Consider the following 26,784-nt stretch of genomic DNA (forward strand, 5'->3'; position numbering starts at 1 on the left):
GGGCAGCGCCCTGTAGGCGCGTCCAGCCTGTTCACGCCCCTGGGCCACCCTGGAAGAAGAGGAGTTGTCTGGGGCCACACGTTAAATACATTGCGACATGTAATCACACTAAAAAAATCTCCTCATGTTTTAGGGAAATTTATAACTTCGTGTTGGGCCGCACTCGTGGCCATCCTGGGCGCACGTGGCCCCCCGGCCGCGGGTTGGACACCCCTGCTGGAGGGGGTGGAGCGCCGATGTCGTCCCGCGCCGGTGAGCTCTTCCTGAAGCAGTGCGACGCACTCACGCTTTAATATCAGGACACGACGTGCCCCCATTTTGATTTCCGTGGCATGTTAGTGAAGGCGTGAGGGACACTGGACGCTTGTGCCCTGGGACAGGGAGAGGGAGTATCCAGCAGCGTTTTCATCAGGAAAAGTACTGAAAACCACGTGGAAACAGAGGTAATTGTACGTGTTCCAGACGTGGCGAATGCAGGCTGGGACTCCGGAGTGCTCTTCGCTGTGCTTTGGGTGGTCGGCGTAACAGCTCCCTGCAGCCTGCAATGCTGGGCTGGCCCCCCTGCCCCCACCCCCGTCCCAGGACCCCCAGAGTCCCGGGATTCAATAGCCCATCCTTCTCTGGTTGTACCAAAACAATAAGCAAAGAGCAAACGATTTCATTGCAGGGGCTAGGGGGACACATTTATGCTTCAGATGAGATGAGGCAGATTCCCTCCTCCTTAGACACTCGTTCCTGGAGCTACGTACAGCGCGCACTTCCAAAGCAGTTGGGGAAATATTCCTGTGGGTTGTACAAGGAGTCCTGGCTGCGTGGTTCCGTTGGCTGCAGCGTCGTCGTGTGCACCCCGAGGTCTGGGGCTGTCCCTGGTCAGGGCACATACAAGGTTTCGGGTTCGATCCCGGGTTGCCGCCTGTGTGGGAGGTCACCGATGGACATTTCTCTCTCACATCAGTGTGTATCTCCCCCCTGCCCCCTTTTCTTCCTCTCTCCATCTCTTCCTCTCTCTCTCTGAGATCAATAAATCCTCAGGTGAAGTACAAAAAAAAACAAAGGAGACAGGGCCCTGAGGCCAACGCTTTCTGGGTTTAGTGTGTTTTCTGCAGGTGGATCTTTGGCTCCTTTCAGCCTGTTAGCCTTTGGTGGGTGCCAAGGGTTGCCCCCCCGGACACGTTTGTGCTGGAACCAGGGCGGTCCGGCGGCCATCGCCCCTGCGAGGGGCCGGCAATTGTCGTTCGTTAGTGTCTCCACACGTCTGGCTGCAGGTGTTCCGTTTTCGACGGGCTTGTCTTTCACGGGAGATGCTCCCAGGTTGTTTCACAGCATGGTCCCCTCCTGCAAGAGTCCCCTTTCCTTTCTGCCGCAGCTGCGTCCAAGGGGGGCGAGGAAGGTGCCGCGGGGAAGCAGGCTCGGAGCTGATGCGCCTGCGGTGACTGGCTCCCAGGAGGCTTGGCTTCCTCACGCACCCGTCTTACTGTCTGGAAAGTGAGGCAGGCTCCGGATGGTCGTCGCTGGCACAGGGCGGGCCTGACTGGCGGGCTTTGAAATACGATATTGGACTTAACAGTTGTTCCTCCTCTTTTCGCTGGGATCTCCGGTCACTGGGATTTGGCACATCACTCAGGGTCAAGGTGCGCACCGTCCGTCCGCGGGCTCTTTGCTTTGCCTTCCAACTGCCTCATTGGTCCTCCCCGGCCTCGACTCCTCGCTTATGTTCCTTTTCTCTGCCCTGCGTTGGTCTGAGACCTTGTGTCTGTCCAGTGCAAAGGCGGTCGGTCCCTGGCAGGATCCACTTCCTTCCCGTTCTGTTCTGAGGCCGGAGAAATTCACTGTGTGTGCGCCTGCGAAACTCCCCGCTAGATGTCTCTGCTTGCATGATACGGCGGCTCCCCTACTTCCAGGCCTGCCTTCTCCAGGCCCCCGCCGCCTACAGAATATGATCGAGATTCTGACTCAAGGTCAAGTTCCTGCCGGTCCGCCTTCTGCCCTTATTCTCAGACCCGGCCAGGTGAGAGGTTTGCGCCCCGCCCGCCTGACCATCCTCAGGCAGCCCAGGCGTCCCGCGTCTGATCCCCACTCTGGGATGTCTTCCCCGACCTGTGCTGGTCTTTCACGGGCCCTCGCTCCCCATGAAGGCTGTTCGTCCCCCGCGTCCGTCCCAGCCCGAGACAGGGCACAGTTCCTGTACGATGAGCTTCGTCCCCTGCTAGAATAAAGGTGCTTTGTTCCCTTTCTAGGTCTATCATTCTTTTTTTAAACTTCATTTTTATCTTATTTTAAATTTTTAAAATGTTTATTGATTTTTAGAGAAAGAGGAAGGGAAAGAGACAGAGACGCATCTGTGTGAGAAAGAAACATTGATCAGTTGCCTCCTATCCACACCTGGACCTGGGGTGAAACCCACAGCGCAGATATGTGCCCTGAGCAGGAATCGAACCCCCAACCTTCTTGTGTCTGGGACGACACTCCAACCCACGGAGCGCCACCAGCCGGGGCTCTGTGTCTTCATTCCTGATTAACATGTATTCAATGAAATATGAAAACTGGGTTCCAAAAACCCTTTCATCAACTCTGTTTTGTTTTTGTTTTTTTCTTTTTTTCTTTTTCCTTCTCCTGGGCGGTTTCCAGAGAAAACATTTCCATATGAACAATAAGGTCTTCTGTACGTTGTGGGCCGTTTAACTCTGTCTGGGACCGAAAGAGCAGGTTTTCCATCCCGAATGCGGTGAATAACTGCAACCGGCCTCTGTGGGCTGGTGTGGCCACGAGGGGCCCTGGGCCCACGCGGGCACAGCGCAGCCCCCAGGCCGACCGCGTGGACCTGCGATGATTGTGTGGCCCTGTACGCCCACCTTTTTGAAGAGGACGTTTTCGGAGTCAGCAAGGGAGCCTGAGAATAGTTCCTGACCGCTGCTGCCTGGAGCAGTTCCAAGGCCAAGTGCAGGCTTCGCTTTGCAGTGTCCAGGCGACGGCCACATTGGCACCGCTGTCCGCGGCCGTGCGCGATGCAGAGTCCCTGCTGGCAGAGCCCTCACCCCGGGAAGCACACGCCAAGTTTGGGTTCGTTTTTCACCAAGTTCAAGTGTGATCGGTGCTACCTAAGGCGAGACATGGGATGAAGCAAACAGGGTAGAAGGGAGGTTTCCAAAGCTCCTTTTTCTTTTACCGACGACTTTTCCCCAGGAGCACAGGAAAAATCAAAGACGTACTTTTCTCTTGGTGAGGAAGCCGAAAGGGGAGGAACACAAGCCAGCGACTTCCTGTCCCAAACCCAGGCCCGTTTTCTTGGGAAGGGCGCCAGGTGGGGGAAGGGTAGAGGGGCGCTGGGGAGCATGGTCCCTGTTCACAGAAGGGCAGCTGTCCCTACATGCCCCTGTCCCTCATGCATTCTGCTGCCTCTCCAGAAGCTGCATGCTGTCAAGGCCCATGCAGGGCCACAAGCTCCCTGACAGTGTCCTTGACCGGCCACCCCCGAAGGAGGGCGCGCGTGGGTCCCGGTCATCTAGTGCTCGCTGCTCATGGCCCGTCCCTGTCTGTGACCCCGATGCTCCTGGGAGCTGGCATGGCCCCCCCTGCACCTGCTGGACCGGAGGCTGCGTTTTCACGGACGCCTCGGGGGACTGGTCTGCACGGTGTAGCTTGAGAAGTGCTGGTCCACGGGCCTTTACATGTCTTCCAGGTGCAAGCTGTGTCCTTCAAGACCCAGCCTCTCTCCACCTGCTGGACTTTTGGCCGGTCCCCCACCCACCCACCCAACCAGACCTCTAAATGTGGGGGTCCCCAGGGTCTGTCCTTGGTGCTCATCTGTCTGGCTCTGTCCTCTGTCCTGGCGGCCTCCTGCGCTCTCCCCAGCTCCCCCGTGTTTCCCTACTTCCTGCCAGGGGTCACTCACTGTGTAGGCAACCCTTCCCTGGGCAGCTGCTCACAGAGCTCTCCCCGTGGACGGCCCCCTGGCCTCTCCCACCGGGCATGGTAAACCGGGACCCCTCTGTCCCATGGAGCCGACGCCTTGGCTCTGCGGGGCTCAGGGGTCATCTCGGGTGAGGGGAAATTCATTCCCAATCTACCTATTATTACTACGTTGGGATGCGCTTGCCCAGACTTCTGAAAGCCGCTGTTCGCCGAACCAGCTGGCTTCCTGCGTGCGTGAGCTGTCGGTTTCATCGATGGTGTTGGTATGCAGTGCATGGTGGCGTTAGTACCCAAGAGGTCTGCTGTCCTCGGACCTAGGCGGGGATTTGGGGGAAATGTGAGGTTTCGGAAGCAAGGCGGCGTCGGTGGCTTAGTTTCCAGCTCACGAACTCTCAGAGGGAAACCGATGGTTTCAGCGGCCTGTGCAGGCTTGAACGAGCTGTGTGGTCAGCCATGGTGTCCAGTCGGGGGTGGGGGGGCACCGTGAACTTGGCACACTGGACGCTGCTGTGCTCATGACCGTTCATTTTGTTCACAAGTTTTCCTAGCAGTTTGTAAAGATAATGGCTTTTGGGTACAAAACAGGGGTTGGCAAAGTTTTTTTTGGAACCAGCCAAGTAGTAAATATTTTTGGCTTTCTGGGCCAAACTTCTCATTTCTGCCCTGTAGCAGTATGTAAACAGATGGATGTTGTTGTATTCTGATAAAATTTTATTTACTGCCTTGCCTCCACCCCGAAAAACAAGAGGGCAGCTGGCTGGATTAGGTGCGTGGGCTGTCGCTTGCCAAGTACAAGCACAGAAAACAGGCCGGGTCTATTGATACTGAATTGGATTACTATGATATAGGAAAAACGAGGTGGCGGATTTAAAGGTCAAGATTTCTCAGAATGGGTAACAGTCCAGCCTCCAGGAAATCCATCAGTACATATCCATGCATGCGTGTTTTGCACTGAGTAGGAAATATCTTAATACACACAGCCTGGCCTAATGGTCTCGTAAGGACTGTGGTTGAAGAAACCAGGTAATAATAGGAAGGTGCAGAGATGGGGGAAATTGGCACCTGCATGTGCTGGTACGGAGTGGAAGGTGAGGGAGGGGCTTTCGAAGGCAGCCTGGCACGTCCCCAAAGTGCCTGTGTGACCCAGCCATTCCACTGCTAGACCTATACCCGAGGGAAACGCAGGCCCGTACCCAGAAACTTGTACGCCAGTGTTCATAGCTGCAGGTAGCCAGACTCTACAGACAACTCAGATTCCACCGCCTGGCAAACGGGTGAAGAAAACGTCGTATTCTGTATCAAGGAGTATTAAACAAGGGAATATGGTTCCACCAGAGAAGGGAATGAAGCGGGCACACGCTCCATAGGGGTGAACCTTGAAAGCACAAAGGTTGTGCAGGAAAGAAGCCCCATACAAAATGCAACATTGTATCATTTGTTTTATGGGCGAGGCCCAGGGCCGACAAAGCCACAGACACTGAGAGTAGACAGTGGTTGGTGGGGGTGGGGGGGTGCGGCGTCGTCAGGAAGGCACCGTTCATAGGTCTGCAGTTTCTTTCGGGTTAGCGACATGTCCTAATGTCGATGGTGCTGACAGATGCTCACGTCTGTGAACATATTGGATATTGATACGGGTGAATGGCACGGTGTTGGAGTTAGATCTCAGTGAAGCCGTTTCAGAAATCATGGAACCAGGTACAGGATTAAAGCACGAGAAATCATTAGTAAGCCATAAAAATGATGCGTCGCTATTGTTTGGATAAGGGAGATTTGGACGGCGGGTCAGGGTGTTTGGATCCGCTGTGCTTGCTTGTGTGGTGTGAGTGTTGCGTGCCCTTCCCCGTTGCCTCAGTGAATGGCGGCCCGCGTCTCAGCGGTGACCGAACCTGCGCGGGGACTGTGCAGCCTCCGGGGTCAGGCGTCGGACCTGTGGGCGGGCGGCATGTTGTATTCCTGGGCGAGCCTTGGGCGCCGGCTTCGCCAGTTCGGGCAGCTCACTGGACACGCTTCTTTGTTGCAGATTGAAGAAGGAAGTAAAGCGGCAGCGGTGGACAAGCTGCTGGCCGGAGACGAGATCGTGGGCATCAATGACATCGGACTCTCAGGGTTTCGACAGGAAGCCATTTGCCTGGTGAAGGGGTCCCACAAGACCCTGAAGCTGGTGGTAAAAAGGTAAGACCTGGACCTCGTGCCGCGTTTACCCAGACACGGGACGGCGGTGGCCAGCCTGACTTGGACTTCAATTGTGTGCGTGGGCGGTTGCGCGCGCACATGCGTCTGCACGCGTGCATGCACATGAGGTCATTCTCTCTCAGCCAAGGATGAATTAAGCATTAAATATTTTAAAAGATTCCTTTTGTGGCGACTGATGGTTCATTTGATTTCTTAAATGAATCTGCCTCGCTGTGTCTTTGTTTAGCGATGTGTGGATTATTTTCTTGGCACAGACAGACAGAAAAGCTGGGCTTTTGTTCCCGATGAAGTGACATGCGGTTGCCTGTGGCCCCCGCAAGGTGGCAGGGAACTGGGGTTCGGGGCTTGTGCTGACAGGAGCGCTGCTGCAGGTAGACGGGAAGGTGCTCCCGGGCGTCCCCAGAGCCGCGCCGCGGTCTGAGGGGGAGCGAGCGGCCGGCTCTGAGAAATTAGGTCGTTGGGAGACGTTGGGATGATTTGGAGGTTCGCAAGGGAAATGAAGGCCTTGATGCTTCTATGCACAGGAGCTGCGCCAGTGTTCCTGAACTCCACAGAGGTACTTGCGACTTGCTTTCATGGAGAAACACGTCTTCACCGTGCACTTTGTAGTTGGCTACTTCCCAGGAAAACATAGCTTTTCTTTTCTTTTTTTCTTTTTTTTTTTTTAGCAGAATTACTGCAGTCTTTCGAAAGTTGACTGTGAATTAAAAAAAAATAAATTGACCCAAGCACTTCCTTTAAAATAGATAGATATATATCTCTATATAGATATAGATATAATTTTTTTGTAATGCAGACCAGAGGACAAATTCCCAAAGGACATTTTTTTGGGGGGGAGGGGGCGACCAAAACAGCATTTAAGGAGCTGGTTCATACACAAAAAAGGGAAAACTTTCATTCTTGGCCAAATTACTTTACCAAACTCATTTCTAAGGGGTATAGGCTCTCTTATTTCCTCCTTGTAAATCAGAAAGATAAAGTCGCAGAATGGCCTTTGGGGAGTGCTTCGGGGAGGATGGCGCATTAGAGGTGTGGCTGTAGCGTGTAATTACCCCTTTGTGGTCACCTCATTAAGCCTCCTCACGCAGGACAGGTGTCCCAGTGTGGCGAGGTAGCCGTGGCGTTCAGGTAGGGTGACGGCGATGAGGAGGTAAGTAAGGGAGGATGGGCCTCAGAGGTAAGAGGAGTTACAAACCATCTCTGGGGAGCGTTCTCCAACCCCCAGTCTGATTGAGGGCCCCTCTTCTTCTCTCTCCCCTCTTGTCTCTGTGGTCGCGCTGCCAGAGCCCCCCAAACACGGAGCCTGTGGGGACAAAGTTGTCTCTTCGGCAGGGAAGGTGGCAGCTTAGTTGTTGCCGTAGGCCAACATGGGGTTGCTTACAATAGAGCTTGGTGCACAAGAGCGAATACAGCACTTGGGTTTTTTGAATCAGATCAACTTGCACGGCACCCGGACGCACCTCACAGGGGATCTGATTGGGATCCTGACACCCAGGCGTTTGTTCAGGACCCCCTGTCCGTGAGACACTGCCCAGCCCCGGTCGGCCACGGCCAATAACACAGACGGAGCCGTTGACACCTGGGGGACAGAATCAGGACACAAGAATCTCCCCACCGCTGCAGCTAATAAGGTCAAGCAAAATGTTGGGCGATGGCAGGTCTTATTCTAGGGTCCAAAGAGCAGGTGTATAACAACAACAAAGTTGGCGTGGTAGTCGTAGACGTAAAGAACAGAATTGGAGCCACAGATTGGCAGTTCCTAACGTGAGAAGTGTAAGTAGGAAGCAAGCATGTGAAAAGAGGTTTAGGAATCGACATTTAAAAAGGAGGTTTTGATTCGCAAGTGATCTCATAGAGCAGCAGCGCCTCCTGCTGGCGAGATTGTGGGACAACAAGGATTTATTTGATAGGATGCAGAGGAGGCTGCATAGTAGACAGCCTTTCCCGTGAGCAGTTTGGCAGTGCGGTTCCAAGGCAGAGAGGAGACGCAGAATCTTGTTTCTGGGATTGTAGACATTCAGCAGAGGGAGGTTACGGGGAGGAATTAGAGACATCCGCACGTAGAAATGCTGCCAGCGGTTGCTTGTGAAGTCCAATGGAGTGGAACCTATACATGCATTGATAGCTCTGGCCCCTTTTTAAAAAAGGGTTAATTTTTAATTGTGGTAAAATACACATAACAAGTTTCCCATGTTTACCCTTGTTAAAAGTTTACTGTTTAGGAGTGTGTGTGTTTTGCTATAGCATAAAATATCAAGCTTCCTGCATTTTTGTTTTAAAATCCCTAGTATTTATTTATTTACTTATTTATTTTAAACTGACTTTTAGAGACAGAGGAAGGGGGAGAAAGAGAGAGAAAGAGAAGGTGGGGGAGAGAGCGAGAAACATCGATGGGTTGCTTCCTGTATGCACCCTGAGCAGGGATCGAACCTGCAACCTTTGGGTGTACGGGATGATGCTCCAAGGGACTGAGCTGCGCAGCCAGGGCTCCTTGCATTTTTGAGGGGGAGAAGCGTTTGGGGCTCGGGGCGCCTGTGCCCATAGGAGTCACCAGGAGGCCTGGTCCCAGAAGCCGTCAGTGTGGCATCACATTCTGTGTTGAGCAGCCCCCACCGGAGGCTTCTTTATTGCACTGTGATCAAGAAAAAGAGCGACTCTTCGGAGTGGATGTTGGAATGCCTGCTACAATTGATTCTAAGAGTAACTTCGTTTATTTTTATTCTTTTAAAGGCTATATGTATTTTTAAAGAGAAGGGAAGGGAGGGAGAAAGAGACGGAAAGAAACGTGTGTGTGTGTGAGAGAGAGAGAGAGAGAGAGAGAGAGAGAGAGAGACATCTCGCAAGCCCCCTCCTGGGGACCTGGCCCACAGCCCAGGCCTGTGCCCTGACTGGGAATCAAACCGGTAACCTCTCAGTTTGTAGGCGGGCACTCAGTCCGCTGAGCCACACCAGCCAGGGCAACCTCCTGTTTTCTGTGATGTTTGGTTCTCTTTGTGAATGTGACAGGTGAAAAAAACTCGTTTTATGGCTTCAATGGGCACTTCTGTCATTGGGTATAAAGTTGAGCAGCATTCCCTATGTTTAGAAGCGTGGTTTTGAACTAGAGGAAGACACTGAAGCGTGTAAATGTAGACCATCTGGGTTCAGTGCCGAGCACAAAATCAGGGGGTGGGAGGCAGGGGAGGAGGCTGTGGGGCTGCCAGCCGACCGAGCTGCGACGCCCTTGGACTTGAGGGCTCAGGCGTTGCCCTGAAGGGCTGCCAGCGCTTGGTGTAGACTCCCCTTTGCGTCCCGCATCCTCCGGCTCCTTTGAAGGCAGCCTGCAGAGAAATGAGTCTGTGGTTTAGATCTTGTTAGTATTTTGAGTGATATCTATAACAAGACATAAAAGCCAACTGAGCAGTTTGTTCTCTTGTTTTCCCAAACACCTGTTCCAGAACCCACTGAGGTGTTTAAAATTTTTAAAAATAATTTTGCGTTATTTTTTTATAATCTATGGAGGTGTCATTTTTGCCGAGTAGGGGAAAAGTCTGAAACGGCGCTTTGCTTGGAAATGGGAATGAAATTATCCACACTGGTTAATTAGGTTCATGAGTTAGTATCAGGACCTGTCGCTGGCAGGCAGCAAAGCTGGGATCCTCCAGATGTGCATTCTCATGATGCTGAAACTCCAAACCAACTTTTATCATTTTCCTTACTACAGATGCACCCCGAGTGCTTTCAAAGTGGTTTCTCTGACCTTGGGGACTCGCCTCCTGCTGTGTCTCATTTAAATCTCCCCTTAAATCTGCCTGCACTTCTGTTCCACCCCCAGGCAACTGCTCATCTGACTGTGTCTCATAGGTTAGTTAGCGTTTTCTTTTTGTTGATTCATTGACTTTGGAAAGAGGGAGGGGTGGGCGGAGAGAGAGAGAGATTTGTTGTTCTACTGACTTATGCAGTCATTGCTTAATTCTTGTATGTGCCCTGTTCACGGATCGAACCCGCAACCTTAGCATATTGGACGATGCTCTCTAACCAACTCAACTACCCGGCCAGGGCCTAGGTTATAAGCATTTTCTAGCATTTTACATAAAACTCCCAAATGGCTTGTGTGCTCTTTGAAAAATCGGCACCTTTATAAAAAAGCACTGTGTAAATAATTCATCGAGCAAGCCACCAACACAGATGTATCATATGTACCCTTACCCAAAACTGTGGCCCAGTCATAAATGAGCCGTGTTGAATCCGATTCAAACACCTGCCTACTCGAGGCTCCCAAAGACAGCGTGGCCTTCTGATAACACGGAAGTAGGGTGAGAGTTCTGAGCGTGAGGGTGGCCAGGGCACGTGTGCCTGTTCTGGGAAGAGCTGTGTGCACCTCCGTATAAAATACGCCCTCGGTCCCTTTAAACAGAATGGGAGTCGGGGTCCACGCCCTGCCCCCCGGCCCGGGACAGCCGCCTGTCTCTGTCTCCCGCTCCGCAGGCTGGTTGGTATTCCCCGGGCGTGGGGAGCAGGGGCCGAGCAGGCGGGATAGGATCGCGCTTGCTGGTGTCCGGGAGCCTCCGAGGAGCCTGGGCATCTGGTTTCAGGAGGGCTGGGCAGTGCCTACCTTGTCGTCATTTGGGAGCCAGGCTGGGGGAGTGATGCGTTAGGAGACACAGGATCGCCGCCCCCCACGACGCCCCCCCAGCAAAGCGTCTTTCCCAGAGAAAGGAGCGAGCACTTCATTCCCCGGTGCCTTGTCAGCTGGTAACAAAGCTTTGTACCAGGAACCCCACCCAGTGCACAGAGGTTTCCTGCCGGGGTGCTTAGGCCGTGTCTGAGGCTGTGAGGCGGCTGGGGGTCGGGGAGAGGGATGGCCACCCTAGCGGCGGATCACCGGTCTGCCCAGCAGGAGGGGCTGAGCAGGACGCCCTTGCCTTGCCCTGCCTCGCCTCCCTGGCGCTTTGCTGCTCCATCTCTGCCTGGCCAGGGGGGTGCCCTGGCAGGAAAGTTCAGGGCGCACAGGGCAGCCTTTTCTTCGTCCCTCTCTGCGGTTGTCACCTGCCCTTTTCTGCTGGGTGTGCAGGCCACAGCCCCCTGGGGACCCCGCTGGGCAGCTCTGCAGTGGATCCGGGCGCCCTGTATCCTCCCAGATGCCCTGGGCAGCGATTTTGGCCGGCAGTTGGACTGCTGCCTTCAGCAGATGTGCTTGGAAAAGGGTAAGACCAGAAACTGGGTCGCCTGCAGCCTTTGCTGATTCGTGGCCCAGGGGGTAAGCCCCTTGCGGGGGAGGGGCGAGAGGCCCGCGGCCTTGTGTCCCTGTGGTGAGGGCTGTCTCCGAGGACCCCCCCCCGCCCCCCCTCCCCGCACTTCTCTCACTTCAGAGGCAAATCGCCCGCACATTCAGCTCCTAGATAGGACAGTTTTAAATGCCTTGGGCAAAATTTCTTTTAAGTAGCCCTTCACACATTATTTTGTAAAGCTGATAAACAAGGATTTCCGTCTTTCTTCTGAATTCATATGGTAACTTTAGTTTTGTTTACAATGCTTCTGCCTGCCACTTCACTGGGAATCTCACTCTTTTTTTACAATCTTGCTCTTGAACCAGCGGTGCAGCCAGCAGCGTGGCCAGGGCCAAATTATCGAGAGGGTTAATGCATGTCATTTCCTGCGTCTTTGCTGGCCCCTGCAAAGCCCTTCTGTGCCTGATTACACCCCCGCCAAGCTTGTGTTCAGGAGCTGATTAACACCCCTGGCGAGGAGGGGCTCTGCTGAGCCGTGGGGTCGGGCAGACGTTGTGGCTGGTGATGCGCTTGAGAAAGGGGGGCCGGATCGTGGGGCAGCCACGGGGCTTGCTAGGAGCATGTGTCTTACAGCAGGCGTGAGTGTCTGGTGTCCTCAGGTTGCAGCGACTTCTCCCCCACGCCAGCACCGTGTGCCCCGTGCCCGGCTCCGCGGTGCTCTCCTGAGCAGGCAGCTGTGCGTGGGGCCCACCCCTCACGTTCTGGAAGCAGCTCAGTGCGGCGCAGCGGCTGGAGCACAGCGACGGCTAGGACGGTGGCAGGCGGTGTCTCTCCCATACCCTCCACGCCATTGGTGCGCGCGTCCTGGGGGTGGAAACAGTGTGCGTTCTGAAGGGAGGTTCGGGTGCTTGGGGACGGGGCTGGGGGGGGGGCTGGTCAGAGATCACTTGTCCAAGTGTCCGGGGCACGTTTGTATTTCAAGCATTTTGGAGATGATGGTCAGTTGCTCTCACGCCTATTTTCTTGATAAAACAGAGTAAAGCTGGGGATTTATGCTGGATAGACACCCTGACGTGTTTGGGCTGTTTTCCATTATTGGTTTTCATTGAGATATAATTGACATATAATTAGTTTCAGGTGTAGAACATAATGAGTCGCTCTATGTACATATTGCAAAATGGTCTCAATGAGTCTAGTGAATGTCTGTCCCTGCGCAGAGTGATAAATATTTTTCTTGGGATGAGAACACTACAGGTCTTAGTAACATCGGGAGGAAAAAGAACTGTGTAGGTCAGAATTGTTTTCTATTTTGGAAAAAGTTGCTTGTGTTCAGTTTTAGACCTCATGGAGGGCGTAAGCACTTAATGAGACGAACTTCTAATTATGGGAGATGTTTCATATTTTAAGTCAAGTCGAGACGGGTCAAAAGATGTTTTTCACGGCAAGGCATGCAAGCGGTGTTTGTAAAAGTTACTTTGAAAACATTGCTGGTGTGTAATCTCATAAGACATGCAGAAAGCGGTCCACTTGTTTTCTTTCCTTTGTTCTTATAAAGAGCTAAGACTCGCAGCCCTGCCGCTAGCCCTTACGGCTTCTTAAAATTAGTTACAGTAACGGCGGCACGCACGTTTGAGCATCTTGCGCCTCTCTGCAAACACCCCGCTCCTTCGCAACGTTGCCGGGAGGCGTGTCGGTGGCCTTGAGCCCAGTTAGTGCTGTGAACACCGTGGGTTTGGACAAAGCCTTTTTAGTGCTGCTGGTGCGGGTAAGATCGTCTTGGCTGCTTTTTTCCTCACATGAACAGGTTTCTGGACGGGAAGCGTGTAAAAGTGAACGGGACAAACCACAATCTCTTGGCTGCGCTCCCATTCTGCCTGGGCCCGTCTCGTGACATTTCCACGCGGTCTTTTCTGCTAAAGGGGGCCTGAGGCCCAAGGAACTCCACTGCTTTCGTCCCGTGGGGATGCTGCTGGCCCGCGTGCTCGTTTGAAAGGCAGTGTTGATGACTTGCGTCCGCTGATGACGTGGTCGTTTGGGAACTGGCATCTCTCTTGACTTCTCCTTACGGGTCGAGGCAGGGACTGCGTGACCCCCATTGCATAGGCCTGTAGGCTGGATCCAGGACCGCACTGCCCACAGCGTCGTCCTGTCTGACCACTGTTGGGGGGAAAACGCTCTGCCTTAGAGAGCCCCCCAACAGGCTGCTGGGGTGGAAGCTGCCTTGGGCTGAATTCACAGAGTGATTTATCCGGTGCTCTGCCCTGTGTGTGTGCCTGTGTGTCCCGTGCCTTAGAAGCACTGCGGGCACATGGTTAGGCTCCCTCTGCTGCGCCCGGCGCCCCGGGGCCCGGCGGCATGGCGCCCGGCAGAGGGGAGGAAGGATGCTCGCCTCCCGCCGTCTTTCCTGAGGACCAGATCATCGAGCCCTTCTTCCAAGGCTGCGCCAGGTTCAAGACCCAAGGGCAGATGCACGGTGGCAGTCCCAGAGATGGTGCAGCAAAAGGGAGGGCGGGACTAGTGTCTGGACAACCAGGGGTATGCGCCAGCCTTCCGGCTGTCCAAGCCCGTGCCTGGGGTGCTGTGCCCGGGGGCGCCCTGAGAACCCGGGGCCAGGTGCCCAGGGACCTGGAGCGCGAGCTTCCGTCTGTGGGAACCGGGAGCAGCAGCTAAGGCTCTGGAGGGAGGAGGAGAGCTGGCCAGAGCGAGGTGCAGGGACACCCGTCTTTCAGGCAGTAGACAGATGGCCTGTCCAGGCCCCCTGCACCATCTCCCCTCCCTAAGCCCTGGGGCCCCCCTGCATTGCCCTGTGCGGAGCCCTGGCAGGCTTCCCCGCCCCCCCTGTTCACCGCCGTGGCCTCCCAGCCGGCCGGTCGGAGACTGTCATAGCCCCCGGGTTCATGGGACTCATGTAGCCCTTGTTTCTTTTGTGAGGCTGTGCCTGTCGGCCTCCTTCGAAAAGGCTAGGAGAATAACCCAGCGCTCGTGGGGTGTTTTATCTTTATTTTTTGGAGGGGAAGCTCTGGTCTTTATGTGAATGATACCTATTTCATTGAAACACTTTCCAATGAATTTTGTTTAAAACGCATTTTCACGTCTGGACCGGGTGTCCTTGACTCTTGAGTGTCACCCTGGCATTGTTACGGATCTGAGATCTAACCCCGTCCTTCCAGAAAACAAAAAAAGACTAGCATAGAAGATTCCTGTTTTTACAGTAAATGCATGGGGGTGACGTGGGTTAATTCAACTTTATCGGTGTCAAGGGTCCAATTCTGTGATCGCTCATCTGTCTGTGGCATCGCGCGCCCACTGACCAGAGTGTCCCATCTTCCCTCACCGTATGTTTGACCCCCTTACCGTTATTTCTGACAATTGACGTGGATGGAGATTCGCTTTGGTGTGCCGTTTGTGGGCGAGGTGCCGGGCGCGCCCTCCTGAGAACGCGTCGTTTTCCCTGGAACGCGGGAATACCTAACATGCAGTCAGTGCCGTGGCTTTTTGGTGATTCGGTGACAGGATCCTCCGTGCTGATGAACGGGTGCGTTTTGGAAGAGCGGCCAGGGGCTGGGAGGACGCTCGCACGGCCCTCGGGCGGCCGGCCGAGGGCGACCCCCAATGGATGCAGGACAGTGCCCGCCATGGAAACACACCCAGAGGGAACCGCGCACAGGGACGTGTTCTCGCAGAGGGACATGTTCTCGCACAGGGACGTGTTCTCGCAGAGGGACGTGTTCTCGGTGGTCCCTGAGTCACGGGGGATTCCCTGTTGTCGTCTTACTGGCCTCTTAATTTGTTTTCATTCAGAAATTTCTTTTTTGTTGATGTGAGGGGGAGAAGAGAGAGAGAGAGAAACATTTGTTTGTTGTTCTGCTTATGCGGGCATTTATCTGCTGAGCCCCGCCCGGGGGTAGCACCCTCAACCTCGGCGTACGGGGAGGATGCTCCGACTGCCTGGACGGCGCAGCCAGGGTGGGCCTCTCAGCTTTTAGGTGTTCCCTGTTTTTGACAGTAAGATTACAGGCCTCAGCAGCCATTGGAATAAGACTCACGGAGACACGGAGATGACCGGGTGCCCGAGGGGCGTGGCTGTGGACTCGTCCCGTTACCTGGTGTCTGGGTCGAGCTGTGCTCGCCTCCCTCCGGGGCTGGAGGGACTGACCTGCCGCTGCCCCAGCCTTTGGTCTGCCTGTCTCGGGAGTGGCCCTCCCTCTCATGCACCTGTCCATCCATCCATCCATCCATCCATCCATTCCTCTTGGATAGTCCCCACGGGGGTGTGTCTCCCAGCCGTGGAAGGGCCTGGCCTGGCCAGACCGAGGGCATGACCGGTTCCGTTGCGGTTTGCGGCACTAGCCCGGTGCGTCCGTTCCTGTCCGGTGCTCGCAGCTCCGTGACGTGGCAGGGCTCCCGCCCCGCCCCCGCCTGGCATGTCGTGTGGCCCACGTGTGTGCTCCTCCCAGCCCCCGCATCTCCAGGGACTGGGGGTTTAAAGCCACCCGACTGGTGTGTGTGGGAAGAAACACCTCAGTGTTGGGGACAGAAGGGTCCTAAACCTGCCACATCAGCGGCTGTGAAACTGACCGAGGGGCGATGAGTGTGTGAGAACGCTAGGTGGCACCAGACCTCTCTGTCCCCGGAGCTTTCCTCTCCCGCATGTCACAGGATGGTGACAGAGACCGGCCCGCACTTGCTGAGGGGCCTTCTGTCTCTTCTCAGCATAAGTCCGGCCCTTTCAGGCCTCAGGGGTCTTGGCCCACAGAGCGGCGGACGTCTTCGCCAGTCCCCAGATGCCTTCGTTCTGTGCTAGGGCGTTCAGAGCAGTTGACAAAAACGCATATCTTTTAGGGAAATTTCACTGTTCCCCAGGGCATGTGGCATCCTCAGTTATGTCTGGTAGGTCTAACCCTTCCCGTTGGGTTTTCCTTTGTTGACTCTTTTTTTAAAAAAAAATAGCTGTGATTAGCACTGTAACTGTTGATCGATGCCTTCTTTTATTTATTATTTTTTAATTCTTTAAAAATGACCTGGTTGGTGTGGCTGAGTGGATTGAGCGCTGGCCTGGGAACCAAGGGGTCGCTGGTTCGATTCCCAGTCAGGGCATAGGCCTGGGCTGTGGGGCAGGTCCCTGGTGGGGGGGCACGTGAGAGGCAACCACACAGGGATGTTTCTCTCCCTCTGTCTCCCTCCCTTCTCCGCTGTCTGAAAATGAATAAATAAAAGTACTTTTTAAAAAAAGCATCACCCAAGGATCTGTTTATTGATTTTTAGAGACGGAGAAAGGGAGAAAGACAAACATGGATGTGAGAGACAAACACATTATTTTGCATTGCCTTCTGGATGCGCCCTGACGGGGGATCGAACCCACAGCCTTTTGGTACATGGGACGACGCTTGGACCAACGGAGCCACCCGGCCAGGGCCGCGGTGTCGTCTTGAACAGACACATGGGTCTGTGCGTGAGCTTTGTAACGGGAAGAACGACATTTCCCCTGCAGCCCCGGATCAGTCGCCCCAGCCCTGGCCCAGCTGTAAGGCATTTTCTCCCCGCAAGCCGTCTCGTCCCTTTGCCTTCTGTTTCCACCAGCTTCACCGATTGCCTTCATTAACTAACTCTGAAGGAAGGTGAACGCAGGTGTGGATATCCTAGTGCGGAGAAAGCCGCCTGAGAATGCACTGCCCGTGGCCAGGACCTTCCTTGCGAGGATCTCGGGAGATGCCACAAGGTCCAGCCTTGGGTCTGCCACCCCTTCACCTCTGCGGTGTGACGTGTTCGTCTGCTTTATGTTTCCCTTTCCGTTTAGCTCATGGAAAACTATCAAGTCAGCGCATTGGTATTTCCCTCGTCAATGACCGGAGTTGTCAGGCGGTTTACGTTCGAAGTGCTTTTTGGTTTTCCCTCGAACGTCCTTTATTGCCTGATGTCCTTTAATGCTCTTGCCGGCTGGGGAGAAGGCGTGATCCCCCCGAAGGACCTGGAGAGGCTCTGCCCTCGGGCTGCCTGCTGGGCACTGGGAAGCTCATGCTGCCGTCCTAAACTGACGCCTCGAAGTGCTGGGTGCCTGCAGGCTCCATTAGGTTCCCACGGCAGCTGGAGGGAGAGCCACCTGGGCACACGGCCACACCTGGCCACACCTGCCACACCTGGGAAGGTGTGGCCAGAAAACAAACAGGCCACCCATGGGATGGTAGGGACTGAGGCGTGAAGGGTGGGGCAGGCTCATACCACGTTCAGAAGCCCCAGGCTGGACCTGAGGAACAAGAGCACCCCGAACCCCGGGATGGGGCCTGTGGTTCACATCCCAGACAGCCCGACAGGCTTAGAGCCGTGTATGTCGGCTCACCTTGGTTAACTGCAACATAGCCACACTTAGTCCGGTCAGTAAATAAACAGAAGCCGTCTAAACGGGGACCCAGCCGTGCTGGGGACGCTGCCTGCTTTTCTGCAGCCCTGGTGCTTGGTCGCAAGGAGGGCCAGGGCCCGTGCAAAGCTGTGCCGAAACAGGAAAGCTAGGAGGTTCTGTCTGCGATGTTAGCGTGGGAGGGAAGGGCAAGGTTTCCGTAGCTAGAATACATTAGAAGAATAAGGGCCGGCTCCGCGCTGGGAGTCTGCGATCAGCACTCTGCTCTGGGGTAAGAGAAGTTTACGCAGAGCGTCCGTGCCCAGAGCCAAGCAGAAGCAGCTGGGTGCACGTGACGTCCCTGAGTCTCCTGCTCTCTCTTTCAGGAGGAACGAGCTGAGCTGGAGGCCCCACTCCTGGCACGCCACCAAGTTCTCCGACAGCCACCCCGAGACGGCCGCCTGTCAGCTGGCCTCCGCCGGCGCCTGCCCCTCCTGGCACGGCCGCCACCACGCCAGGTAGGCGCGCGCTTCCCGCTGGCAGGGGCAGCGTCAGGCTCTGCGCGCGGCCCTGACGCCCCTCGCGCCGGTGTCTGCCTGGCTGTCACTGATGTCATTTTGCAAATGAGAATGGGCCATTGAGTGACACCCCGTGGCGGGTAGGACTCTCTAAATCCGTGCACCGTACAGGCAGGGGTGCGGAACTTGGAAACAAACCCTGGAGCACCAAGAGCAAGGACGGACAGTGGGCTTTGCATTTCCCTGGTTTGATGGGTGCATCAACAGCCTGGGGCTGAAGGCCTTGGGCCAGCGGAGCTGCTGGTTGGGAGCCACCCCGTGCCCACAGCCACACCCTGCGTTGGAGGTGTTTACCTGGGGATGGGAAGGCTGGAGTGAGGTGGGTTGAGCAGGTGTGTTGCGCCAAAGCTCCCCCAGGTGCCCCTGTGGAGGCGGGGAAGCCAGGGGCTTCAGAGCCCCCAGGCCCGGGTGGTGACCACTCTTGGGCCCGCCAGTGGCTCCTCACGAAGTGGGAAACAGAGGAGGTGGCCTCCGTGGGTTGGGGGCAGGAGCTGCTGGGTGTCCTGGCCTCCCTGGCACCGCACATCAGGGTGAGAAGGCTAATGCCCGGCGAGCAGGGGACGGTCCCCCGGGCGGTGGTGCTGCAAGAGGCTGCTGCTCGTCACAGGGCGCTGGCCCCTCAGCGGAGTAGCCAGGGTCCTCCCTAGTGTCCTGTTAGAAGGAGCACCGTCACAACGATAGTCATGCTGTGCCTCTTCTGTGTGTGCATGCGCACCTCTATGTCTGTGCATGCATGTGTGTATGCCTGTGTGCACACACGTATGAGTATGGCGGTCTGTGTGTGCGCGCACACACCTAGGTGCACCTTTATGCATATGTGCACACGTGTGAGTGCATGCCGATTGGTGTACACATGTATCTGTTTATGCACACGTGTGTACATGTGCAAGCGCACACACATTGTATACAGGTGTACCTGCGTTTGCGTATGCATGTTAGTGCATGTATGAGTGTGCATGCATGTCTGCCCACGTGTACCAATGTGTGCATTTGTTTATACATGTGTGTACAGGCACATACTAGTGCATGCACATCTGTACATGTGTTATCTGCATTTGTTTAGGCATGTGTGAGTGCACACACATCTGTACACACGTGTATCTGTTTGCTCCTGTTGCATGCCTGTGAATGTGCATGCATATTGTGCACACACGTGTTATGTGTGCATCGGAGTATGTCTATATGTGCATGCGTGTCTGTACACGTGTGTGCCTGCATGCATGTGTGTGTGGAGCTCCCACGCGCAGGTCCAGATCCGTTTGGGGCTGGTGGCACCCGCCCGCTGCCGAACTGCAGCGGGCTCAGGTGCAGTGAGGGCCGTGTGTGCAGACGCAGCAGGCGCTCCTGAACGCGGCAGGAGAGGGCGGCCACGGGAGCCCGGGGCGCTTCTGAAAACCGCACAGTCAGCCGAGTGGGCAAACCGCAGTGGGAAGCGGGCCGTGTAATTCCTGAGGGAGCCGACCCCGCGTTCTAGGGTCTGCGTTACGCCCACAGTGGGTGGTTTCCAGAGCGGAGAAACAGGCGTGCGGCCACGTCTGCGTGCAGGCAGCTCTTCCCCGTTGTTTATGTCCTTGGACGTAGGAGCCCCTGGAAAAGTCAGGTCAGGACGGTGGGTGGGCGGGTGGAGAGGACAGGCTCCCTTTCGGCGAAGGGTCCCAGGTTGTCCCTGCAGGAAAGGGAGGGGAACGCAAACCACCCCCCTCAGGCGGCAGAGCCAGAACCCTGCACTCCGTTACTCTTCCTGCTCACGCGGTTTCCGTTCTCATCGGGGACCTCCGCATCCTCCCGGAGCCCGGGGGGGCGGGGGGCTTGCTTGCTTGCTTGCTTGTTTGCCTTGTTCTGTTTGAACCTTGAAGCACGAACGTGCCAGCTGTGTTGAGCTCCAAGGAAAGCCTTTCGCGTGCCCGGATACAGTTTCACCATTGAGAGCTGCAGGCCTCACCGCTGCCCGGTTACGACCTCGCGGCGGCGTTCATTTCTGAGTTAACCGTGGATCGCGGTGCTTGTGCTGCACCCGAGTTTGCCCGTCCTCCCCGTAGACCGCACCCTAGTCAGGCCCTGCATTTGCGGTGTTCAGGGAACCGCGGGGTTTCGTCAGGCAGCTGCGCCCGGCGGCCTTGGGTGGCACCGGTAAAGTCCGTCGCCGGAGTCCCCCGCCCGGCGCTGCACAGGCCGTGAGTTGACAGTGTGCTGTTGCTACTTTAATACTGGGTTTGGGACTGGGAGGCTCTGAACTTCCGCTTTTCGGCCCCTCACCTGTCGCTCACAAGGAGCCTGGCACCGTGCTGCAGAGCAGCAGTGACTGTTACCACCAGGCTGGCTTTGCGACCGTGGGGACTGGAACTTCCTATCATTTCCGTGGGTCATGAAATAATATTGTTTGGATCCCACAGGGCCCGCCCGACCCGCAACCATTAGAAAACCTAAAAACCGTGTGAAGCTCACGGGCTTCGGGTTGCCCAGCGCTGTCCCGAACGGGACTACCAGCACGGGAAGGTGCTTTTAGGACCCGGTGGCAGCCCGCGTGCTGCCGCCCTTTGAGGTGCGAGAACCCCGGGTGGGCCATGGTCACGTTCCAGGCCCTCTGGGTGCCCCCCCGCCTCCCTCCAGGGAGCCTTGTCGCCGCCGGGCACCGAGGCGCCCCTGGGGGGCCAGCTGCGTTCGCCGCGCGGTGGCGGTCTTCCCTTTGTGGACACGCCTCTAAAATGCGCTGTCCCTGTGGTTCTTCTCGTCCCCAGCGCGTCCTCCCAGGACCTGTCGGGCGCGTGGGAGCAGACCAGCCTGCAGCGCGGCTCGGGCCACTTCAGCTCGCTGGGCAGCGTGGACAGCCTGGACCCGCCCTCCCAGCCCTACCCCTCCGGCCGCCTCTCCGCCGCCAAGTCCAACAGCAGCATCGACCGCCTGGGCGGCCCAGGCAAGCGGGACTCGGCCTACGGCTCCTTCTCCACCAGCTGCAGCACGCCCGACCACACGTTGCCCAAGGCCGACGCCTCGTCCACGGAGAACATCCTCTACAAAGTGGGCCTGTGGGAGGCCTCGCGGCCGGCCGGCGGCCGGCAGGACCCTCAGGGCCCGGAGGACAGGCCGGGGCACTTTGTACCCAGGGTGCCCGGTGACAGCGGCAGCCGCAGCAGCCCCAGGCCGGAGGACGGGCCCGAGCCCAAGCTGCCCACGTCGGGGAGGTCCAGCTTCGGGCCCGTCTGGTATGTCCCTGATAAGAAGAAAGCCCCTGCGTCCCCTCCCCCGCCGCCTCCCCCTCTGCGCAGCGATAGCTTCGCGGCCACCAAGAGCCACGAGAAGGCGCAGGGCCCTCCGTTCTCAGAAGCGGCCCCGATGCGGGCTCAGCCCCGCGGCGACTGGAGGGCAGAGCCCGCCGACCCGCCGCGGAGGCCGGCGCGCCCCGGGGACGGCAGGAGCCCGGGGAGCTCGGGCTGTGCCGCGGAGGCGCAGCTGGACGGCGGCTGGCCGTCCGCCTGCCACGGGGCCCCCAGCCGGCTCCAGGCCTCTCTGTCCAGCAGCGACGTGCGTTGCCCGCCGTCCTGCCACGGCTGCCAGCACCCGCGCCAGGACAGCGACGAGAGCCCCTTCTTCCACGAGGGCCCGGGGGCCCTCGCCGGGGCTCGTCCGGAGGCTCCCGCCCAGCACTGGCAGGACGACAGCCTCTCTCAGGCCAGGTGGCCCGGCGCCACCGACCGGCAGAGCCACTCCCGTTCCGTGAGCGCGCGACAGGGGCTGCAGGGCAACCCTCAGGTGTCACAGGTCCGTGACGGCCACTGGCGCTGCGGCTCGCCTCTGGGTGCCTTGGACTGTCCCGCCCCACACCTGGCCGGCCAGAAACCCCGCGGTCACCTCCCCCAGCACGGGGAGAGGGGTGCCCCAGGGGACAGAGGAGTCGGGGGCCACTCCTCGGGGATGGAAGATCTGCAGCGGGGCGGCCACGGGGACCGAGCCAGCGTTCAGCCAGTCGCCGACGGCCTCCGATGGGCCGGTGGGGAAAGCGGCAAGATCTCTGCTCACAAAACGCCCATGTTGCACTCGCTGACCCAGGAGGGGACCCGGCGGCCGGCAGACGGCCAGGAGGGGGGCTCCGAGAGGCCCCCGCCCTTTGATGCCCAGGTGGGCAAACCCACGCGGAGGAGCGACCGGTTCGCCACCACCCTGCGGAACGAGATCCAGCAGCGGCGAGCCAACCTACAGAAGAGCAAGAGCACCGTCACCCTGGCGGGGCCCGACGAGGCTGAGGGGGACACCAGCGGCGGGCGAGGGGCCGCCACCCCAGAACCGTCCTTCCCGGGCACCTATAAGGACCACCTGAAGGAGGCCCAAGCCCGCGTCCTGCGGGCCACGTCGTTTAAGCGCCGCGACCTGGACCCCAGCCCGGCGGACCGTTACGCTGGGTCACCAGAACCCAGGGCCGGGAACCACCGCCCAGAACCCACGCCGCACGCCTGCGAGGCAGGCCCTGCCAGGCCGCCCTCGGCCGGAGGGGGTGTGCCCCACGTGGCCCGGATCGGGGGCCGCAGGCGGTTCACAATGGAGCAGAAACTGAAGTCGTACTCAGAGCCGGAGAAGATGAATGAGGTGGGGCTCTCGGCGGGGGGCCGCCCCCGCCCGCACCCTGAGGACACTGTGGGGACCTTCGCCGACAGGTGGAAGTTTTTTGAGGAAACCAGCAGGCCGGTTCCACAGAGGGCCGGCCCGAGGCACGCACTCCCCGGAGGCCCGAAGGAGAGGTCGGACAGGCCGTGGGCCGGAGCCCGTGGGGACCAGGGTCCCCAGGAGAGGGCCCGCGCCACCTCCTTCGGAGAAAACGCTGGCGGACCCAGGAAGGCGGCAAGGCCGGGGGCGTCGGAAGCGCCCCAGAGGCTCGGCACCTTCGCGGAGTACCAGGCCTCTTGGAGGACGCAGAGGAGGGTCCCGGAAGCCAGGGCCGCGGGGCGGTACCACTCGGCCGATGACATCCTGGACGCGGGCCTGGGTCCCGAGGAGAGGCTACAGCACGTGCACGAGCGGTCGCGGTCATCGCCATCCACGGAGCTCTACAAGCAGGTAAGTGGCACGCTCCGCTCGGCTAGAGTCGCCCCATCACTGTCTGAAGGCCCGTGAGGGCACCCCCCACCCAAAAAAGTACAGCCCAGCATCGCCATGGCCTGTCCCCAGTCACGGGAGCATTGATGTGCTCTGGTTCTTCCACCGTGAACTTGTGCGCAAGGGGCCCGGGGTGACGTCGGAACGCTCACAAAAATGTTTTCTCGTCCTCTTCTGAGGATATGTATTTACTGGTTTTAGAGGGAGGAAGGGGCGGCAGGGGAGAGAGGAATATCGGTCGGTTGCCTCCTGTATGCGCCTCAACCGGGGATCAAACCTGCAACCTATTTGGGTGCACGGGACGATGCTCCAACCAGCCGAGCCACCCGGCCAGGCGGATGCCAATTTCAGGTGCCGACATTTCGCCGCGAGTCCCCAGCCCCGTTGTTGCCATCCCTCGCTTCCGCTGTCTCCTTTGCCCCTGTTAGGTTTTCCCCACTTCTTAATAACAAAATGAAGACCTGGGAGGAAACCGGAAAACGGTAAGTTGTCCTCGGAAGTGAAAACTGGTGTGTTACATCAAGGCTTAACAAAACGAACAGGAGCCACTTTTCAAACGTGGATGTCATTTAATATTTTCAGTATCTGTTCTTTTTAGGGGTTTTTTGGGTTTTGTGTTTTTTTTTTGGCAAATATTTTTAAAGGTTGCTTCAGGCCAATGTAATTTAAAAACACCACATTACACTGTACAGCATCGCAGCCTTTTTAAGGTCCGACTTTTGTTGGTCAAGGTTGTCCTGAAGGCTCCATACGTGTGTCTGTACTTCCACGTCGATAGCGTCTCTCCCCCGTCTCTGCTTTTTTGGCCTCTTGAACCCCCATTTCTGTATGCTCAGGAATTTCCTGCAGCAGCCCCAGCTGCGGTCTCTTAAAAAGAACCAGCAGCAAAATTAATAACATGCAGCACTCTGGGTGTGTGTGCGTGAGAGAGACAGGCCTGTCCCCGTGGAGTCCGGGTTCCGGAAGGCCCGTGGGCTCTGGGAGCGTGGTGTCCTGCCCCGCCGGGGCCCTGGCCTGTGGCCTGTGGCCTGTGACCTGTGGCCTGTGGCCTGTGCAGCACGACCGCTGAGAGTCCCACGCTTGCTCTGCCAGGAGACAGGAATCCCAGATGCGGGCCCGTCCCGGGACTCGAGGCTTTGCTGTAGCGAGCCGTTCGGCAGCTCAGTTGCATTTGATTTGGGCTTTTGGTTTTGGTTTTGGTTTGGTTTGGTTTTGTTTTTTTGGAGCCGACAGCGCCCCACGGCTTTCCAGACCTCGTGCCGTGGGCGCAGGGTCTGGCTGAGGGGTTCTGGTGCGGCCCTTGGGAGAGCTGAACTTGCCAGCCCCGTGCCGGGGGCGGGTACGAGGCCCAGGCTGCGTCACTGTCCCCGTGGCCCCTGCTCGTGGGGCGAGGCCACAATGACAGGGTTCATAATAACAGATGCCTTGAAGAAGGCAGCCTGGTGACTTGTACGTTCCTCTGCTGCCCTTGACAGGAAGCTCCCCTCGAGCCGCGGCGACACACAGAGGACCCTGGTGCGCAGAGAAGACCTGTGTCTGCAGCCCAGGCCGAGGAGCGGTGTCCCGCCCCAAGGTAGGCGCCTTTGGGATGGGGGTTATCCAGAAGGCTTGCGGGGGTAGGTTCCTTCACGGTTAACGGGGAAACCCAAAGGGGCTGCTAACAGGACATGCCAGTGTCCCCGGGTGCCCGACCCCCACCCCACGTCTCGGCACGGCTGCGACCCCACAGGCGGCCTAGGGAGGGGTCCTCAGGGCGGCGAAGCCTTCTGATGCCATCGCGGTATTTTTAGTTCTGAAAATGGCTGCTGTGTTTTCTGGACAGGAGGAAGGCTCTTTTTGTCAGCAGAAACCCAGCGTCAAGCAGGCAAATGAGATGCTTTCACCCAGGATGCCCGCGGAAGGGGGCGTTCGTAACCGCGTACCAGCTGGGCTGCTGGGGCGCGGTCTCCGAATCCGCGCTGCCTCCGAGGGTTGTCAGTCTGAAAGGAACAGGGCGAGCTTCTCTAAATGGGGCGCACTGAATGAGTTAGTTTTGAGCTTTATCAGAGGCCTCAAGGCCACTGGCTCCCCAAGGGAAGATTGGAGCACCTGTAACAATGTGGATGGTGGTGTGAGGGGCGGCGTGCGCCACAACTGTGAAGTGCTGCAGGCGGAGCTGTTCACTGTCATGAGGAGGGAACTCACATTAAATACACAGTGTGGTCTTGCCCTTCGTACCAGAGGACAGCGGAGGAGAAAGGATAGGTTCCTGCAGCAGCTGTTGCATAAGCCTATTTAAAGGTCTTGATGGAGGGGTGGGAATAAACATATGCACTAGGACTTCTGCGTGCGCGTTTTTCACACACGTGGAGAATCTCTGGTCACAGGTGCGGTAGTCAGTGTAGGCAGTAACCTCCAAGTTGCAGGTTCCCGTGCAGCAGTAACCAAGGAAAATGTTAGCTTCTGAGAGGTGTATGGAACGGGGTTCGACTTCATTCGCCTTGAAACGGAGGGCCCCAGCCTCCCACGAGGGGGGTCCGTGTGAGCGTGGTGGTCCGGGGGTGTGCGTGCGGGAAGCGAGCGAGCGACCGAGCGTGGTGCACGGCTGCAACCCCGAAGCCCCGGGTGAGGGGGGAGGCCTGAGGCACAGTACACCTCCAGAGGGCGAGGAGAGCGCCATTATAGCTTTATTCCTGCGGGTTCGCAGCGCGTCAGAGCCGGGCGCCAGCTGGGCTCTCTTCAGGGCCCGCTCCCAGGCCGTGCTGGGAGGGCGCGCCGTGGGCGCTGCCGCGGCTGCTCGGGGGCCCTGCACCCGCGGCCCTGGCTTGGCTTCTGCTCTCATGCCGTGAGCGTGTAACTGAAGCTGCGGAGGGCTCCTGCGGCGCTTGGCCTTCAGGTCACAGCCATGATGTCTCTCTGGGGCGTTGTGAGCAGCTCTATCGCTGGTGCCAGGGGCGAGAGGGCGGGGGGGGGGGGCGCGCTCCATGCATCGTGGCCGTGTCTTCAGGCAGACTGTGCAGCTGCTCTGCCGAAATTAGCTCCAGGAGCGTTCCGCTTTTGAGCTACAAACCCAGTCATTTTCAGGATTGTGGGTGTTTTTTAAAGCGTGGCAAGCCTCAGGGACATTCTGCATAGGCACATTGGAAAGCGGTTTCCAGCTTTTTTCAGAGAAGGTTTCTTTTCTGAAGCGTTGGCAAGAAATGGTGCCCTGGAAACATTAAATTTCATAGTGAAAGAAATGAAAATTCAGGCAAAGGACGATCTTTTACTCGCAGTAAAAAACAAACTATAAATACAAAGATTTCAGATACTCAAGTATTATCTCACATAAGTTGAAAGTAACGTAAGCAGGTCTGTATAAAGGCTGTAAATTAGATACATAGAAGATGTGACACGCAGTGTGTCATTATAAAAAGTTTTGTTGTACTTTGTTGGGATGAGAGAAGAGCATTAAGATAAGATTATTTGGGCAAAGGAAGTGAAGGAAGGA

At 57.1% G+C, this 26,784-nt stretch overlaps 1 protein-coding gene across 2 annotated transcripts in view; it reads left to right on the forward strand.

Annotated features, from left to right (window-relative positions):
• SHROOM2 (shroom family member 2) overlaps positions 1 to 26,784 on the forward strand; it is a 104,988-nt gene that overhangs the window by 44,411 nt on the left and 33,793 nt on the right. For both annotated transcript variants that reach the window (XM_054581041.1, XM_054581042.1), the window contains exons 2-5: positions 5,933 to 6,084; positions 18,036 to 18,167; positions 20,966 to 23,276; positions 24,791 to 24,888. In XM_054581041.1, coding sequence (XP_054437016.1) covers positions 5,933 to 6,084; positions 18,036 to 18,167; positions 20,966 to 23,276; positions 24,791 to 24,888 — 2,693 coding nt within the window. The remainder of the gene's footprint in view (positions 1 to 5,932; positions 6,085 to 18,035; positions 18,168 to 20,965; positions 23,277 to 24,790; positions 24,889 to 26,784) is intronic.

Source organism: Pteronotus mesoamericanus, unplaced genomic scaffold, assembly GCF_021234165.1.
Source record: "Pteronotus mesoamericanus isolate MK-2021 breed Mesoamerican mustached bat unplaced genomic scaffold, CSHL_Meso_final contig_65, whole genome shotgun sequence".
Classification (NCBI taxonomy): domain Eukaryota; kingdom Metazoa; phylum Chordata; class Mammalia; order Chiroptera; family Mormoopidae; genus Pteronotus; species Pteronotus mesoamericanus.